The 20,028-nt window shown below is 41.6% G+C and overlaps 1 protein-coding gene across 3 annotated transcripts in view; it reads left to right on the forward strand.

Annotated features, from left to right (window-relative positions):
* Positions 1-20,028, forward strand: part of MBNL2 (muscleblind-like splicing regulator 2) — a 174,396-nt gene that overhangs the window by 111,544 nt on the left and 42,824 nt on the right. For all 3 annotated transcript variants that reach the window (XM_011933807.1, XM_011933806.1, XM_011933808.1), the window contains exons 3-5: positions 420-584; positions 11,042-11,242; positions 14,980-15,243. In XM_011933807.1, coding sequence (XP_011789197.1) covers positions 420-584; positions 11,042-11,242; positions 14,980-15,243 — 630 coding nt within the window. The remainder of the gene's footprint in view (positions 1-419; positions 585-11,041; positions 11,243-14,979; positions 15,244-20,028) is intronic.

The raw sequence follows: 20,028 nt of genomic DNA on the forward strand, positions 1-20,028 counted from the left end.
GAAGGAGGAAGGAAGGAAGGAAGGAAAGAGGGAGGGAAGGAGGAAGGAAGGAAGGAAGGAAGGAAGGAAGGAAGGAAGGAAGGAAGGAAAGAGGGAGGGAAGGAGGAAGGAAGGAAGGAAGGAAAGAGGGAGGGAGGAAGGAAGGAAGGAAGGAAAGAGGGAGGGAAGGAGGAAGGAAGGAAGGATCGAAGGATCCAAGGGAAGCTTCTCTACTTAACAGACGTAACAGGTTCAAGCAACCTTGATAATCATGTAATGTTTCATTCACTTTTATCCAACAAACACGTGAACATGCACACACACACACACACACACACACAGGATCCTTGATTTTGTATATAAGACATGATTGTCCGATGGTTGACTTTGGAGTTGCAAGCTACTTACAGTAGTCCTAAAACCAAAACTTGTTTTTACAGGGCCGTTGTTCGAGAGAGAACTGCAAGTATCTTCACCCTCCAACACACTTAAAAACTCAACTAGAAATTAATGGAAGGAACAATTTGATTCAGCAAAAAACTGCAGCAGCAATGCTTGCCCAGCAGATGCAATTTATGTTTCCAGGAACACCACTTCATCCAGTGGTGAGTACATCTTATACAGTGATGAGTTGGATGGTTGGTTACAGTGTTGGTATGGATGATGCCACATTGACCTAGGGTGGCCTCTCTCCACTTTGTCACTTTGGCTACAATTAAAGCCAAATAGCTTTAAAGCTCAACAGATGAAGGAAAATAGGCTTTTAAAAAATTAATAGAAAAATACTTGTGGAAATAAGAGGCAAAGACAATTTCTAATCAATATCTGGGAAATCTGTATCACTCCAACTCTTTTCAACAGTAACTCTATATCTCAGCCATCTTAGAACGGAAATAGTTTTAACATGTCCATTTACAGTGTGAATTAGTAAGTTATGTATCAGTGAGTTTGAAATGCCTAAAATATTTTGAGCCATGTAGTTCTATGGCACCATTTAAAGGATGAGGAAAGTGAGAAACCAGAAAAGTTCAATGATTTTCCCCAATGTCATGCAGCTAATAAGTCTTGGAACTGGGACTTAGACATGTTAGCAGAGCACATTCTGCAGTCTGTTCCAAGAAGATCCTAGTAACAGCCCTCAAAGAAGGATGTCAAAGGTAGCACCACCAAGGAAGACCCTACCTGAGTCACCTAGGTCTCAACCTGCCTTTCAGAGGCCTGCAAAAGGTGTGACAGCTCTGACTATTGTCACAGGATCAAATGCCAGAGGGACTTAGCATACGAATATGTATTGCACAATATTTTTTCCCTGATTTCACCCTGTCTGAAAGTACTTCCTTAAAGGTCTGGAAATTGTTTTAGGAATGATACCCTTGGGGAAAAGGAGTGCGTTTAATTTTAGTTGGTTTCATTTATACTTGTGAATTATTTGTCAGAAACAAGCTAACTTTTTTTTAAAAAAGAAAGACAGTGAGTGAAATGTGTTTGTTTTTAAAAAGTATGTACACAAAAGGCTTTTGTATAAAAATCAGTCTTTATTGTAGGAAAATTCTGCATGACCGAGACCTGCTAAATTAGGAGGGATGGCTACCAGCAAATTCGATTTTCTTGTTGTGTTCCCTGTGAGATGGGCTGTGGAGGGCAGGGCCTGCCCAAAGAAGGGTAGAGAATTCCGGCAGGTCGTCAGCCATTCTGCTTGTCTCCAGGTTTCTGTACAGAGTAGCCAGGAACCAGCTCTGCCCAGGGTGAAAGAAATGCCAGGTGCAGAGGGCTCCAAGATAAATAAGATACAGTCTTTTGGGGATAGACAGACACAAGAAAAGGGCAAAGTAAGATTCAAGCCCAGGAAATGACGAGACTGGACAAGGAAAGCCTGCCTGGAGGAAGTCTCAAATAAGTCTCTCGTAAAGGGTGAGTAAGAATTCACCCAGATTAAGGACTAGATGCAGATAGAGTTCTGAACATATTTAATCCCCAAAATAGGCATTTAAGTGGTTCTGTTTAAACTACACACATGTATAATTTATGGTTCTCTCTTTATTGATACACACATATAACTATTTTATTAAATTACCTAAATGCTAAAATAATTTAGTTTTACATATTAAATAATGTCTACAGCAATAAATTTAGAGCCAGCAAGGTCAACATAATAATGCCACATTGGCCGGGCGCCGTGGCTCACGCCTGTAATCCCAGCACTTTGGGAGGCTGAGGCGGGCGGATCACAAGGGCAGGAGATCGAGACCACGGTGAAACCCCGTCTCTACTAAAAATACAAAAAATTAGCCGGGCGCGGTGGCGGGCGCCTGTAGTCCCAGCTACTTGGGAGGCTGAGGCAGGAGAATGGCGTAAACCCGGGAGGCGGAGCTTGCAGTGAGCTGAGATCCGGCCACTGCACTCCAGCCTGGGCGACAGAGCGAGACTCCGTCTCAAAAAAAAAAAAAAAAAAAAAAAAAAAAAAAAAAAAAATAATAATAATAATAATAATAATGCCACATTATGTGTCTCACTTATTTGACTCATACACATCCTATTTAGAATTAATAAGGCTGGCCCTGGCACTCACTCGTGGCAGTGTTAACAAGAGAATCCCATCCCTGCTGTTAACTATTAGTTGAACTTTTTTTTGAAAGTTATGTTTATTATTGCCTCGAATATTAGTTAGAAGTTCATAATCACCATTTCTCTATGAAAAAGGAATATTACACTTAAATATTTTAACAGAGGTTTTTAAATCACTGGAAGTATTAGAATAAAAACTGTGACATTTAAAAATTATCAACTTCACAAACAAATTAATTCAGTCTCAGAAATGAATTAGTGACCTAATAGAGTATAGGTGGCTGAATAATGGCTCTCAGAGGTACCTGGAACCTATAAATGTCACCTTATATGGAATCAGGGGCTTGGCAGATGGGATTAAGTTAAGAATCTTGAGATGGGGAGAACCTCCTGGATTGAATGCAATTACAAGCATCCTTATAAGAGACACTTATATAAGACAGAGGGAGAGTTAGCTCCAACAGAAGAAGAGCAAGGCAATGTGACCACAGAGGCAGATTGGAGTGATGTGGCCACAAGCAGAGGAACGCCATCAACCACCAGAAGATGGAAGAGTCAAGAAATGGATTCTCCCCTAGAGCCTCTGGAGGGAGCGCAGCTCCTGCCAACACCTTGATTTTGGCCCAGTGAAACCAACTTGGAACTTCTGGTCTCCAGGACTGTAAAGGGATAAATGTGTGTTGTTCTAAGCCAATGGGTTTATAGTAATTTGAAGCTGTTTACAGCAGTTACCGGAAAATAATAGATGCAAAAACTGCATAAGACAAGTCAATTGATAAAGAGAGTCTCAAGTATCATTCCATTTTAGGTCTCATGAACGAAGCTTCTTTACAGCACTGTGGATATTTCTTCCATTCCTTCCTTCTTCTGTCCACTCCTGAACCCATTCCCCTGCAATCTCTCAGCAGTGTCCTCCATATTACCAAACCATTTTTTGCCTTATTGTTGCTATGGTCTGAATGTTTGTGTCCCACCAAAATTCACGTTGAATCCTAACCTCCAAGGGCATATGGGAGGCGATTAGATCCTGAGGGTGGAGTCCTCATGAATGGAATCAGTGCCCTTATAAGAAGAGACATGGGAGAGACCCCTCACCCTCCCGCCATGTGTGGACAAGAAGGCACTGTCTATGAACTAGGGAGCTGGTCCTCATCAGACATCAGATCTGCCGGCACCTTGATCTGGGGCCTTCCAACTTCCAAAACTGTGAGAAATTCAGTTCTGTTGTTTATAAGCCACCCAGTTTATGGTATTTTGTTATAAGCAGCCAGAATAGACTAAGACAATTTATTTTACCTCTCAGCAGTACTCAAGTCATGTAACCAATCTCTCCTTTGTTAAACACTCCTTCCTCCATCTCCTTTGCCCACCATGTTCCTCTTCTGTATGTTGAGGTTCCAAGAGCTGGATATTTCTTTCCATCTACCCTCTCCCTTGGTGGTCTCATCCATTCCTGAATCTGTCAATCATCTACAGACTGAGGACCCCCAAATGTATTTATCCAGCCCAACTTCTCCTCTGAGCTCCAGGCTTATATATCCACCTTTCTACTGGTCTCACCTTTAAATTTCTTAAAGGAACTTGACACGTTCAAAATCAAATTCTTCCCATTTTCATAAATGGTACTCTCAACTGGCAATCTAAAACCAAAACCTAGCAGACTCTTTCCTGAAATCACTGGAAGTATTAGAATAAAAACTGTGACATGTTTCAAAATTATCAACTCTATAAACAAATTAATTCAGTCTCAGAAATGAATTAGTGACCCGGTAGAGTATAGGTGACTCATTGACATCCAGTTCATCAGCAAGTCCTGTCATATCTGCCCTGAACCCTATCCACTCCCCTACATCTCAGTTCCCTCATCTGAGCCACCATCAACCTTTTATCACAATATCATAAAAGCATTTACTTCCTAATCTATCAATATCTACTCTTGCCTTACTCCATTATATCCCATAGACAATGACCAGAGGAATCTTTTTAAAACATAAACAGCATCCTATCACTCCCTTATGTGCCCCTCCATACTTTCCCGTCTTACTGGGACAAAGCCGAAACTCTGACCTTGATCACGACCTATGGCTTCTGTGATCTGGTCATGACCCTGCCTACATTGCTGGGTGAACACGCACAGCTCGTGCGTGGCCCAGCCTCTGCCTTTGCTGGCCTGCCCATGTCCTAGTGCTTTTCACACATTAATCACCTCATTCATAAGGACTCCAGGTCCACCCCTGCAACCCACATGCAACCCCCAACATTCTCTACCAGCGAGCCCTCCTCCTTTTCTGCTTATCCATACAAATGAACTGTAATTTTGTTTGTTTTCTTCTTTCTTATTAGGGCTTCAGTTCAATCAGTGTACGCAGTGTTCTGGCACCATGTCTGCACCAATAAATATTTATTAAGGGAATGAAAATTCAAGGCATTCTCTCCCCTTACAACCCTTCTGTCTCAAATCCACAATGTTTGAAAAGTCCCCTTCATTTATTCCTCCTAGCAGCTTTTCTTTCCCCAATTCCTGATAGGAGAGGACAGGAATTCTTCCCCCTTCCCTTCCCAGAGCGTGCACAGCCTTCATATGTGCACTCAAGATAAAGAAGCAAGTGTGAGCTACCTTTCGGAGGATGGAGATGGAAGAACCCCAAAGGGACAAGTCTTGCTTGAGTCTTGTGCCCACTGGAGCTGCTTCTGGCAGTAGAGGGAGGAGGCTTAGGAGACGCCATGTGTCAGCCTTTTAGCGTGAGTGCCAGGCACCTACCCTTTAAAGTAGACACGTTCTACAAGAGTGGGACGATGGCATTCTTGCCTATTGACTGGACTTCTGAGCCATAAAATACCTCAAGCCACTTGGCCATTACCCTTGGCTAAGCCCCGTTGCTGCTACAAAATAGCAAAGGATGTGCATGTGTGCGTGAGAGTGTGCTGTGTGTACGTGTGTGTGCAAGTGTGTATATGTGTGCATACAGGTGTGTAGTGAGTGTGTGCAAGTGTGTTGTGAGTGCATGTGTGTTGTCTGTAGTGTGTGTTGCATGTGTATTGTGTGTGTTTTGTGTAGTGAATATATTACATGTGGTGTATGAGTGTGTTGTGAGTATATGTGACTGTACATGAGCTTGTGTGCATGAGTGTCCTGTGTGTATGTGTTATGAGTGTGAGAGTACATGAGCGTGTCGTGTGTAGTGAGAGTGTTGAGTGCTGTGTGTAGCATGTTATAGTGTAAGTGTACATGAGGATATTGTGTGTATGAACATATGTGAATGAGTGTATGAGTGTACGTGAGTGTGTTTTGTGTAAGTATGATCATATGTGTGTTGTGTGAGTGTACATGAGTATTGTGTGTTGTGGGTGTATGTGTATGAGTGTACATGAATGTGTCTTGGTATGTGTATGTGAGTGTACATGTATGTGTATAGTGTGTGTGAGTGTGCATCAGTGCATTGTGGATGTATGTGTGTACTGCATGTATGTGTGTACGTGAGTGTATTGTGAGTGTATATTAGTGTGAGTGTATAGTGTGTGAGTGTACGAGTGTGTTGTGTATGTGTGTACATGTGTGGTGTGTGTATTGAGTGTACATGTGTTTTGTGTGTACATGAGTGTTTGTGTACACGAGTGTGTTATTTTATGTGAGTGTATAGTGTGTGAGGGTACAAGTGTGTGTATTGTGAGTGTACGAGTGTTGGGTGTGAACATGTGTGTTGTGAGTGTATGTATGTCAGTGTACGAGGGTGTTGTGTACTGAGTGTATGCAAGTGTATGTGACTGTGTTGTGTCCATAGTGTATATGAGTGTACATGAGTGTGTGTATGTGACTGCTATGTTTACATGAGTGTTTGTGTGAGTGTATGTGTACTGTGTGTAGTGAGTATATGTGAGTGTACATGAGTGTATATGTGTGTTGTGAGAGTGTATGTGGGTGTGAGTGTACATGAGTGTTTTGTGTGTTGTGAGTGTACATGAGTGTTTTGTATGTGGGAGGTATAGGTGTGTTGTGTGTGTGTTTGTGTGTTGTATGTTGTGAGTGTATGAGTGTACGAGTGTTGTGTGTGTACGAGTGTGTGTGTTGTGTGTATGTGGGTGTGTTGTGAGTGTATGTGAGTGTACATGAGTGTGTTATGAGTGTATGAGTGTTGTGTGAGAGTACAAGTGTTTGTAAGTGTATGTGTGTTGTGTATGTTTTAAGTATGTGAGTATACATGAGTATATGTGTATCTGAGTGTATAGTGTGTATATGTGACGTACATGAATGTGTTGTGTGTTTCGAGTATACAAGTGTGCATGTGGTGTGTCTGTGGGTGTGTTTTGAGTGTGTGTGAGTGTACGTGTTGTGTATGTGTGTGTATGGGAGTGTGTTGTATGAGTATGTTGTGTGTATATGAGCATGTTGTGTGTGAGTGTACGTGTGTTGTGAGTGTATGGGAGTGTGTTGTGAGTGTGTATGAGTGTGTGTTATGTGTATGAGTATTGTGTAGTTCAGTGTGTTGTGTGTGTGTGGGTGTGTTCGTCATCTTTGAACCTGGACCTGATGTCCTGGAAAGGAAAGCAGGGCATGGAAGACTGCGGAGAGAAACACAGGAAGGTGGAGTGGAGAACAGGGGCAGGAAATTGCAAGACCAGCATTTCAGAAGCGATTTTCTTCAAGAAGGCTTCCCGCGAATCTTGTCCTCTGGCCTCTTTAGCTGTGGCTTTGAGCTGAGAGATGACGTGGACCAAATGGATCCTGTCTCAGACAGCCTGGCAACAGCACTTCTGCAGAAACTGCAGGGCTAATTCTCCCAAGCTGTAGTTGGTACGCTTCCAGGAACAGAATCATTGGAAGGTGCTGCCCTTCTCTTTTCTCAGCCGCCGGCTGAGAACCAAACTCAGACACCGGGATCCGTTGTTGGCCGAGATTCTACCTCGGGAGTTTAATTTGAATTCAGGATCTGAGAACCACTTTTCCAAGGCAGCAGGCCCCACACCTCCTGTCTGTAGAAGGCCCAGGCTGACTGTGGGACGCGTTCCTGTGCAACTCTCCACCAACGCTCTCTGCATTCGCTCCAGAAACATACGGGCAACTGATTTGGAGGGGGCTGTTTTTCCTCTTTTGTTTTAAGAAGTAACCAACAAAATCTAGTAATCGCAAAAGGGTGGACACGGCCTCAGACTAGGGGCCAGGAGTCCCGGGTGTTCTGCCTTGACTTTGCCTTGCAGCATTGACCTTGGGTTATCCATTTAGTGGCTCTCCTCTAAATTGTTTTCACCTGAAAGGCTGGGCAATTCTTGCTGCCGCACTTCTCATGGATTTGAGAAGATTAAAGAAGACAAGTGTGAGAATGCCTTGAGAACGACCAGAACCTTTCACAGATGTAAAGCATTATTATCCACAATAATATTAACACGGAGTGAGCCTCTCTGCAAATCACCATAACTATATTTTTTAACTAATCAACTTCAATGAACAACACGCTACATCAAAAAGGAACATATCCTACTGTGTTTGTCTTCGTAAGGCCTGTGAACTTGCAACTTTCAGTTTCATGTAACAGAAAATATTTTTTTCAGTCCACGTTTCAAAAGGAAAGAGAAAATTTTTGCTATAATTTTACTCACTTTCATACCCTTACTGTACTGCTATGCTCATTACATCCCTCTTGTAGAACTGTTAGATAATTTGAGGCCAAAAAAACCTTGATCAACATTGATTTTTACAGTAGTAATGAGAGCTGCTTTTTATTGAGTTCTGACCATGGGAAGCAGGAGCGCAATAACACCTTGTTCTGCCCAACCCTTCCAGCTAAGTAGTTTCACTTCCTCATTGCAGATAAGAAAATGAAAGCCCAGAGAGGTTAATTTCCTTCCCAGGTTAAAAGGTAGTGTCAGAGCACTAGATTTGAATTCAGGTCTCTCTGAGTCTAAAATCTATGGTTTTACTTTAAAATAATACTATTTCTCTGTGAACTATATTATTGCCATCATCAATAAAACATACTGGAACTTTCATTTTAGACTATGAAATCAGATGAATAAGTAACAGATTTTTGAAGGCAAAAGTTAGCTAATTGGAATAGATTTGTTGATACCCAAATGGTTTTGGGAAATGAGTTTTGAGGTTCTCAATCCTGTCGACAAGGCAAAGTACAACCTGTATTTATGGTACCACACTAACCCTGGCTTCAAATGATCTGTGGGCTGGGAGGGATAAGAATTTGCTTCCAGAGAAAATGAAAATGGAAGTATGGGGGAGGGCTCTTTTATCTAAATGTTTATGTTGATAATTAGTCTCTGGGTTAAATTACACATTTACTGCAAGTTTTTTAATAGTATTTTCACTCCTCACATATGACAATGGTCCCCAAATTTGGCCACCCATCAGATCATCTAGTAAAATTTCTAAAATTCAAATATCAAGGTCTCAGCCTAGATCTGTTGGGTCAGAATTTCTCTCTATTTGTAAAATCTCCCCCAGGCATTTCTGACAGAGCTGGTCCACTGAATCACTGATGTGCTGTGATTTACGACCTTTCAGAATCGATTCTTTTTAAAAATCCTAACATTACATAGTCCTTAGACCATTTAAATCACTTGGCTTTTTCTCCAGTAGTACTAAATTATAAAACTACAGTTACTGAAAATCATAACTTTCTATAATTATGACTCAGTGAGTAACATATACATATAAATGTTTGTTGACAGTCAAGGAAGAAAAAAATCCTAACTGCCATCTATTTCCCACATTCAGACTTCACGTTGCAACTTTCTCCCAAAGTGGATTTTACATCCAAGCCATGAAGATCTAAGAGCTCCTTGTGGGAGTGCTGAGCCAGGACCCCGCTAAGACCACTAGAACTACCCCTTCTAGCCACTTTGAAAATAGGCTCTCCTGCCTATCTGATAAATGCCTGCACAAACTATCAATAATTTACTCTTTTCTATCATGACTTTTCATAAGAAATATTTTTCTGTTACTGCTATAAAGAAAAAATATGTTTACTAAGCGTAGGTTGTTATTTTTCCCATATGTTAAACAATTCATCCGGAGTCATAAATAGACAAGAATGTCACCCACAATGTAGAAACAGAGAACAAGCATGACACAGCATAGTTCAACGTTAAAAGTGTGACAAGCAACAGTAAAGTTCAGTGTTAAAAAATTGCATTAATATGTAATTGCAAATATCTGAAATCAAATAGGTTAAAAATCATCTATAATTAACAACCAAACAAACAAACGAAAAGAAGCATTCAGGTCCAATTTGGTGCACAATTTATTCTAAGAAAAATCTTTAGCATTTTAAATTACTTAACAAGGTTTGTTCTCTTAAATGTACATTATTTCCTTTCTAAAAGGCAGAATTATTTACATATTATTAGGTGGAGCTTTTAAAAATAATCATCATGTCAACCCACTAGCATATTTCTTCTTTTTCCTAGATGAGGAATATAGGGTCAGAGAACAAATTTAATAAGGTTCTGTATGCTCTTGTCACTGCTGTGTTGATTTTATGACCTAGAAAACCAAATCAACTTTTAATGGCCAATCAAAAAATTGTTTGATTAAAAAACTCTTCCAGAAAACCTTTCAGGAAGGAAAGACTGACTGGATCTAGATGTAGTTGAACTAGGGCAAAAAATTGTAGGTTTATTTGAAAACTACATTTGAATTTTGGGAATATACATGCTAGTGATGGAATATGGAAACATACTGATAAGTCTGGGCAAAATAAAATTGCAAGTAACCCCACTGTTTGAGAATGCACAGACTTGGCCAACTTGAAAATCAGCCTGTAATCAAAGGGTTTCGTGACTCCTCTCCCTTTGAGAGACATGTAGAATAAATCAAGGATTATTAGTCGGTATTCTATAGCTTTTACTACCTCAGTGTTATAACATTTAATAGTTTGGAATGGCCGGGCGCGGTGGCTCAAGCCTGTAATCCCAACACTTTGGGAGGCCGAGACGGGCGGATCACGAGGTCAGGAGGTCGAGACCATCCTGGCGAACACGGTGAAACCCCGTCTCTACTAAAAAAATACAAAAAACTAGCCGGGCGAGGTGGCGGGCGCCTGTAGTCCCAGCTACTCAGGAGGCTGAGGCAGGAGAATGGCATAAACCCGGGAGACGGAGCTTGCAGTGAGCCGAGATCGCGCCACTGCACTCCAGCCTGGGCGACAGAGTGAGACTCTGTCTCAAAAAAAAAAAAAAAAAAATAGTTTGGAATGTTGAGTAATTGGAGTTGAAATTATTTTCTTTTGTTGAGAACACTCTCATAGGGACAAAAGCTTAATCTAGTTCCTGTAACTAGAGGTTTTTTATGATGTTCTCTCACATTTCTGTATGGTTTGGGGAAGAGAGGATCTACATAGATTTCATTTTTATTACAGGTCAGCATTGAGCTATACAACTAACACAAAGAGTATATGATGAATACATTTTGCTCAAATGACATTTCCTGGTAATTTTTTAAAGTTTTATTCTAAAGAACTCTTTCTCTTGTGTTGTCTTCCTTTAACAGCCCACTTTTCCTGTAGGTCCCGCGATAGGGACAAATACGGCTATTAGCTTTGCTCCTTACCTAGCACCTGTAACCCCCGGAGTTGGGTTAGTCCCAACGGAAATTCTGCCCACTACGCCTGTTATTGTTCCCGGAAGTCCGCCGGTCACTGTCCCGGGCTCAACTGCAACTCAGAAACTTCTCAGGACTGACAAACTGGAGGTACTTCAATTCTATTTGTGTTTTGAGATGCATTTGTGGTAGAAGTATACTTCTGTATAAGTGATTGCTTGTAAGATATTAATTCAGTCCTGCCAAACAGCCATGTAAACACACACACACAAACTCTCACCTAAAACCCATGCATTTATAACTCTGTGGTTTGAAGTTAAGGCCAAGTATAAAGGAAATTAGTCTATGGAAAAGACTAGTTTTAACACAAACAAAAATCAGCTGCATGGAATATGCGTTTAAGGGAAAAATATTAAACAATCAATGGAACAGTGACTCAATCATGATGCAGCCTACAGAGATGGCTCCAGGTCCTGAAGGCCTCCTCATGTCAAGATCTAACCCTTGTAAGACCCTGGAAAGTTCTGGAAACTGGTGGGCCAAGAGCCCAGCAACCAGGGCAGCCAAGGACACTCAGGGAGAGTGGTGGGAGGAAGTAGGACTACACCTATTTACCAGCTGGTATGATCATATTTCAATATCTCAAGAACAAGCATGGCTGCTCTAGTATGTTCTGGAATATTAGTTCTGATTGTGTTGTTGCTAAACAGGGGAAATTGGAGGATAAGTAAATTTAGTTTTTTCTTTTGTTTTGAGATGGAGTTTTGCTCTTGTTGCCCAGGCTGGAGTGCAATGGCCCAATCTTGGCTCACCACAACCTCCTCTGCCCGGGTTCAAGTGATTCTCCTGCCTCAGCCTCCCAAGTAGCTGGGATTACAGGCATGTGCCACCACCCTTGGCCAATTTTGTATTTTTAGTAGACACAGGGTTTCTCCATGTTGGTCAGGCTGGTCTCGAACTCCCAATCTCAGGTGATCCACCAGCCTCGGCCTCCCAAAGTGCTGGGATTACAGGCATGAGCCACCATGCCCGGACCGTAAATTTCGTTATTGATTGAGATTTTTCTTTAACCTCAATTGTTCTATAATATTCAAGAAAACAAGTTCCTATGTATAAAAAACATCCTTAAGTTATGAATCAAACCAAACCTCCTATACTTTGTTAGGTAAAATTTCTCTTTAATCAGAGCTATATAACTCATCTACCTATCTTACTGCTATATCCCTGTGGTATTCACTACAGCATTTTATAAGGGTGTATAAAGATTCTCATAGATTTTTCAGAGAGCTCCTTTAATTTCATTACTGATTAAAGGTGTTAGGTGACGCATCCGGTTAGGACGTAAATACACAGTGCTTTCTGTTAGTGGGATTATTAGAGAATGTTCTTTCAATGTGCATTTGTTTAAATATTAACCCAATAAACTTTGAGGGCAATAAAATGTGGCTGCCTAATAACCTGTGAAAGTTTTAAAACTCAGAATTTCAAACTGCAAATATTTTATAAGATATTTATTTTTTAATTTAGTTTCCATCTGGATGCCCAGATGAAGAGAATGAAACTCTAATTGTTACTATTTTGAAAAGATCCAGCCTATCCTTGTCAATTACTGAATAGACCTTTTACAGGACTGGAAAAGTGTTTTGGGCTCCACCTGCTGGACCCATGGAGCTTTTGTGTTCAGTATGTGACTGTATTTTAGAAAACAAATTAAATCAGCGGAATTGGGAACAAATAGTCCTTCCCAACAGGGCTGGTAGACAAAGACGTGTAAAAATGAATCACAATGATTTTAGCAGAGCGACTTTTGGTTCATTTCAAACCAGGAATTAAGTCAGCTGCACACAGAGCACCTTGGTAGGAGCTTGAGGGCTGGTCCACACCTATGATGCTATCAGACAGAAGTCATTCCACTGATGGAGGAAGGCTTGCTTAGAATCTGTGGGAACATCTTAGTGATTTTTTATTTTGTGCATTTTATGAACTAAAGATAGAATGTTGGCTAATATCCAAGTAGGAGGAAACAATTAACAATCTGGTGATTCATGCTGTTTACATTCAACCTGGCCTGGTAACTGGTCAGTGAAACAGTATTTCCTAAGTTTGTCTGACATTCATAATACTTGAATTTCATGTCAGGGGCCCTTCATATAACATCACTAATGATAAACATGATGATCACTTACATATCCACTTTGGAATTGGAGCCTAAAAAGAAATAACTTACAATTCTACTCATAATTATTTCCTGCTAATATTTATAAGCAGAGAAGAATTATACAAGCAATATGCGTATCTTATTTATGCAATTTCATGTTATCTATATTCAGGGCATAATTAAGAATACTCTTCAAATTCTAAAGAAATATTTTTTCATACAGTAAAATCTTGATCCACCAGAATTCTCAGGCGATGGAGAATCCTAGTTACTTGAGATTTCAGGATAATTTAGCATTAAAGAATTTTAAAAATAAACTATTTCCCTCCATTTCTTTCTTTCTCTATATCTCTTGCCATATTTCTCTCCTTTTTTGTCTTTTTTTTCTTTTCTGTGCTGTCAAAAATAGTATAGTGACCTTAAAAATGAAAATTTTGGGCCGGGCGCGGTGGCTCAAGCCTGTAATCCCAGCACTTTGGGAGGCCGAGACGGGCGGATCTCGAGGTCAGGAGATCGAGACCATCCTGGCTAACATGGTGAAACCCCGTCTCTACTAAAAAATACAAAAAAAAGCTAGCCGGGCGAGGTGGCGGGCGCCTGTAGTCCCAGCTACTCGGGAGGCTGAGGCAGGAGAATGGCGTAAACCCGGGAGGCGGAGCTTGCAGGAAAAAAAAAAAAAAAAAAAATGAAAATTTTGGTGTCTTAGATATTGTTCTTCTGATTTATGATTATGTTATCTTTGTAGAGCAGGAGAGAAGGAGTGGGAAACAGGAGTGTTCAGATTCACCCCACCCCACCTCCTCAGAGAGAGGAGGAACATGTTTGTCGTCATTTTCCCTGATTCTTTTTGTACAGCTGGTAGCTTGATCGATGGTGAAATTATCCCTCCACACACACACAAAAACCTATAGCATTCTCAGAATTGTCATCCGAGTAGGAGATTGAAGATAAAGAGAGAGGTAGATTATAGGTGATTGGTAGATAATAGATTATTGGTAGGTAAGCAGGTATATACATAGGTAACTAGATTAGATAGATGATTAATTAATTGATAGATTTTAGATGGATAAGTAGATGATAGATGATGGCTGGCTGGATGGATGATGGATGGATGGATGGATGGTAGGTAGATAAATGGTAGATAACATTAGTAATTGCAGTTTTTACCATTAAAATAATGATCAATTAACAGATAATAGATGGATGAATGGATAGATGGATAGGTGGATGGATAGATGAATAATAGATAATAGATGGATAGATTGATAAATGATAGATAATAGATGATGGATGAATGAACAGACAGATGATTGGATAGATTGATTTATGGTAGATGATAGATGAAGGAATGGATGCATGGATAAATAGATGACAGATGATAGATACATGGATGGATGGATAGATAGATAGATAGACAGCTGCATAATATGCCTCCCAGGGACAGTGGAGGCCTTGTTGCTTTTCCTTTGTTATTTTAGCTGAACGGCAGATTTCGGATTATTTTCTCAATATAGATTTTCACCCTAGAAAAGGGGGTAAAACAAAACTCAAATGAGTGCCTCAGAGATTGTGGTTACCTGGGTTCTGGATAATCAGTCTTTTCTTATCAGTGGTACAAGAGCCACCATTGAAAGCGAGGCAGCCTCCGCTCCTCCCGCGGTGGCCGGGGCCGCAGGGGCGCCTGGGCTCAGGCTTGCCTCTGCAGCGCGGCTCTTATTCCCTGTCTTAGGTATGCAGGGAGTTCCAGCGAGGAAACTGTGCCCGGGGAGAGACCGACTGCCGCTTTGCACACCCCGCAGACAGCACCATGATCGACACAAGTGACAACACCGTAACCGTTTGTATGGATTACATAAAGGGGCGTTGCATGAGGGAGAAATGCAAATATTTTCACCCTCCTGCACACTTGCAGGCCAAAATCAAAGCTGCGCAGCACCAAGCCAACCAAGCTGCGGTGGCCGCCCAGGCAGCCGCGGCCGCGGCCACAGTCATGGTAAGTGCGGCCACCCGCCGCCCCTGCACCCTGGCGCCTCTGCGGAGGCCGCTCCGGGCTGGGACTTGGATGTTCTTCCCAACACTCGGGAAACATGGAAGGCTGCTACTCCTGCTGCTCCGCTGCCTAAGTTTTGCTGTTGTTTTCCCCCTTTTTGTTTTGTTTTGTTTTCCCCTCCTGCCCTTCTTCAGCACAATAAGTAAATCCCTGAGGTGCAGGGAAAGCCCTGGGGTCCCTGAGCTCCGTTCCCCACTCCCAGGGCAGCAGAGATTGAGTGTGCTCACTTAGGGTCTTCTTAAGAGAGGCTCAGGGCCTTGTAATGAACATGAAGGGGGGCACCGCTTCAGAGAGGGGAAAGAAAGGCGCATTTCTGCACCTGAGCACCAGGAGGCAACCAGCTCCTTGGAGCAGCCGCGGAGGACTGCTGTGGCCTAAGAGAAGCCCAGCGAGTCATCTGGCTTTTCGCTACTCCCGTTCTCTCCTCTTCTTGCACTTATCACAAGGGCAGTGCTGGTCACATTCCCCACCGCAGTGAGATTTTATGCAGAAGAGCAATGAATGAAACAGATGAAAGTGGAGCCATCCTGGCTGATGCAGGGGGGGGAAAAAAAAAAAAGACCTGTGACCTAGGCTTGCTTCCCTGAGTCACCTACTGTCATTAGAGACCAGCAGTACATCATTATCATGGCCTGGGAGCCTGCTCAGAATCTCAGTGAGCCTAACTGTCCCTTAGAGACCAGATGCACCATTATTAGGATCACCCAGAAGCCTGTGGAGCCTCCAGAATCCTCAGCCTCGCCCCAGACTTCAGGGAATCAGAATTTAAATTGTAAAACATCCCCCAGGTGTTTCGTATGCACATTAATATTTGAGAAGCACCTGCCTAGACACTGCTTATCAAACTTGGCTACATTTTGGAACAACCTGAAGGGTCTGATCTGACATCTGTCCCTTTCCCTGAAGTTTCTTATTTTCTTATTTAGTTGGTCTGGTGTGGCCTGAGCAGTGACATTTTTTTTTTTTTAAAGACAAAGTCTCTGTCATCCAGGCTGGAGTGCAGTGGAATGATCAGGGGTCACTGTAGCTTTAAACTCCTGGGCTCAAGTGATCCTTCCACCTCAGCCTCCTGAGTAGCTGGGTCCAGGCCCATCTAAGTTCTAAATTTTTTGTAGAGACAGGGTCTCGCCCTATTGTCCAGGCTAGTCTCAAACTCCTGGGATCAAGCAATTCTCACACCTTTACCTCCCAACGTGTTGGGATTACAGGTGCGAGCTACCACACCTGGTGACAGTGGCAGTTTTTAAAAGCTCCCAGGTGATTCCAATGCACCACAAAGTTTGAGAACCTCTGCATCAGATTGCAGAAGTTTCTAATTAATTTGTTTTCATGTGAGCTCTCTGGCTTATCAGAAGTCTGTGTTAATATGTGATAGGCACTCATTCTTTCAAAAAATTTAATGAGACCATGCATCTGGCACTTGCTGGATAGAATAAATAAATCAGGCAGGTTTCCTTGCCCTCAAGGAGTTTGGAGTTAGTAACTGAGAGCAATAAAATGCTCCTCAATGACATGATAGAAATGCTTAATCGGGTCCAGAAGGCATGAAGGACTCAGTGGCCAGTCCTCCCTCAAGAAGGAGAGCTATGACTGCAGAGATGAAAAGTACAGTTTGAAAACACCTTGTTCTAGCTAGCAACCACCACCTCACACACTGATTACTGATTAAAATGGAAGGGTAGCTGTCACACAAACAAGTTCACCATTACTCAACATTGTTTGCACAAATGTTTATTAAGGCACGGACCTGCAATCAGTGATAGGGATACAGCAAGAAAGGCAATGTCTGCCCTGAGGTAATCACCACTGGGTGCGGAGCATGTGGTTATAGAGACCTTTCCAATCTGAGCTGCTTATTTTCACGCACCTTGAGCACAGGGCGCTTCATCTAAATCACTGTTTTTCTTTTGTTTAATCTCTGAGTCCTTTTCTTATCCATTTAGTGTCCTTTCCTCTTGTCCTTCTCATGCTTATGTTATTGGACATAATGCTGATTTTTCTGAGTGAATTCCTATATATGTGGAGATGTATGTTATCTACACAAGAGGGTCAATAAAAAACAGAGAAATTCTCCCCTTTTTTGTTGTAGTAAAAGAGTAGTTTCCAAAACTCATTTTAATTGGGAATGGGAAGGAGGGGAGTAAACTGATCACTTGAGGCTGATAAAAAAGGAATTCTTTTAGAGCACAAATGAGGTCCTTGACACATTTTGCCAATGTGGAATCCATTCTACTATCCACCTAGTGAGGATCTCATCCCATAAGAAGTAAGATTTTTTTTTCATTGTAATCATTATTTTAGGCCAGCTCCAACTTATCCTAATTGGTGTGTTGATTGATGGGCACTAAGAACATATTTTTTCATAAAATTTGTTTATTTGTTTGTTTTTTGAGACAGAGTCTTGCTCTGTCACCCAGGCTGGAGTGTGGTGGCACGATCTTGGCTCACTGGAGCCTCCGCCTCCCAGGTTCAAGAGATTCTTCAGCACCAGCCTCCTGAGTAGCTGGGACCACAGGTGCATGCCACCATGCCTAGCTAATTGTCGTATTTTTAGTAGAGATGGGCTCCGGAATGCCTGGGTTCAGAAACTTCAGACCCAACAGGTCACTCTCTCCTTTCCCTTGCCTACTTCTCTTACTATAGCCACACCATTCTCTAAGGTCAGCTTCTCTACAGGACCTGGGATCAAGGCTTTGGACATCTATAGGGATGCATTCTTACATCTTTTGACAAGAGAGAGAATGGTGTCTTTTATACCAGCTCAAATTAGATATTGGGGCGGGGGAAGAAGTTAAACGTCATTTTGGTGGCTGTCCCTGTGGTCAGTGACAGGATGCCGTGATTGACTCAGCCTGGGTCCCAGTGGCTATCCTTGGTCACTGAGGTATGGAATGAGGCCCTGATAATATGAAAATATTAGTCCTTCAAGTAAAAGCATATCTCAAAGATATTGTGGGTTTGGTTCTAGACCACTGCAATGAAGCGAGTATCACAACAGAACAAATCACATGAATGTTTTGGTTTCCCAGTGCGTATAAAAGTTATGTTTCCACTATACTGTGGTCTATTAAATGTGCAAGAACATTATGTCTAAAGAATATATACACACCTTAATTTTAAAATATTGCTTTAAAAATGCTAACCAACAATCAGAGGTTTTATTGAGTCGTATCTTTTTGCTGGTGGAAGATGTTGCCTTGATGTTGCCTTGATGTTGATGGCTGCTGACTGATCAGGGTGGTGATTGGTGAAAGTTGTCATGACTGTGGTAATTTCTTAAAAATAAGACAACAATGAACTTTCCCACATTGATTGACTCTTCCTTTTATGAAAGATTTCTCTGTAGCATGCAATGTTATTTGATAGCATTTTGCCCAGAGTAGAACTTCTTTCAAAATTGGAGTCAATCCTCTAAAACCCTGCTGCTACTTTGTCAACTAAGTTTATATACTTTGCTAAATCCTTTGGTGTCATTGCAACAATGTTCACAGCATCTTAGCCAAAAGTAGAACCCATCTCAAGAAAGTACTTTCTTTGCTGCTCCATGAAGCAACTCCTCAGCCATTAAAGTTTATCATGAAATTGTAGCAATTCGCTCACATCTTCAGGCTCTACTTCTATTAAGAATTCTAGTTCTCTTGCTATTTCCATTATATCTGCAGTTACTTTCTCCATTTAAGTCTTGAACCCCTCAAAGTCTTCCACGAGGACTGGAATTAACTTCTTTCAAACTCCTGTTCATGTTGATATTTTGATCTTCCATGAATCATGAATATTCTTAATGGCATCTAGAATGGTGAATCCTTTACAGGTTTTCAGTTTACTTTGCCCAGATCCATCAGAGGAATCACTATCTATTGCAGCTACGGCCTTACAAAATTTATATCTTAATTAGTAAGACTTGACAGTTGAAATAACTCCTTGATCCATGGGCTGCAGAATAGCTGTTGTGTTAGGAGGCATGAAAACAACATTAATCTCCTTGTACATCTCCACCAGACCCCTTGGGTGATGAGGTACATTGTCAATGAACAGTAATATTTTGAAACAAATCTTTTTTTTCTGAGCAGTAGGTCTCAACTGTGGGCTTAAAACATTCAGTAAACCATGTTGTCAATACATATACTGTCATCCAGGCTTTGTTGTTTCATTTCTAGAGCATAGGCAGAGTAGATTTAGCATAATTCATAAAGGCCCTAGAATTTTCAGAATGGTAAATGAGCATTGGCTTCAACTTAAATTCACCAGCTGCATTAGCTTCTGGCAAGAGTTGGCTGCTGTACTTTGAAGGTTTGAAGCCAGTCTTGACTACTCTGTAGCTCTGAAAGTCCTAGTTGACATCTTCCAATATCTGGCTTTTTTGTCTACATTGACATCTGTTCTTTAGTGTGGCCACCTTCATCAGTGATTTTAGCTAGATCTTCTGAATAACTTGCTGCAGCTTCTTCATCAGCCCTTGCTGCTCACCATGCACTTTTATGTTATGGAGACGGCTTGTTTGCTTCAACCTTGTGAACCAATCTCTGCTAACTTCCAACTGTTCTTCTGTATCTTCCTCTCTCCTTTCAGCCTTCATAGAATTGAGGAGAGTCAGGACCTTGCTGTAAGTTAGGTTTTCAGCCAGCGTGGTGGCTCCTGCCTGTAATCCCAACACTTTGTGGGGCAGAGGTGGGTGGATCACTGGAAGCAAGGAGTTTGAGACCAGCCTGGCTAACATGGTGAAACCCC

The sequence above is a fragment of the Colobus angolensis genome, unplaced genomic scaffold (assembly GCF_000951035.1).
Source record: "Colobus angolensis palliatus isolate OR3802 unplaced genomic scaffold, Cang.pa_1.0 Scaffold13, whole genome shotgun sequence".
Taxonomy (NCBI): domain Eukaryota; kingdom Metazoa; phylum Chordata; class Mammalia; order Primates; family Cercopithecidae; genus Colobus; species Colobus angolensis.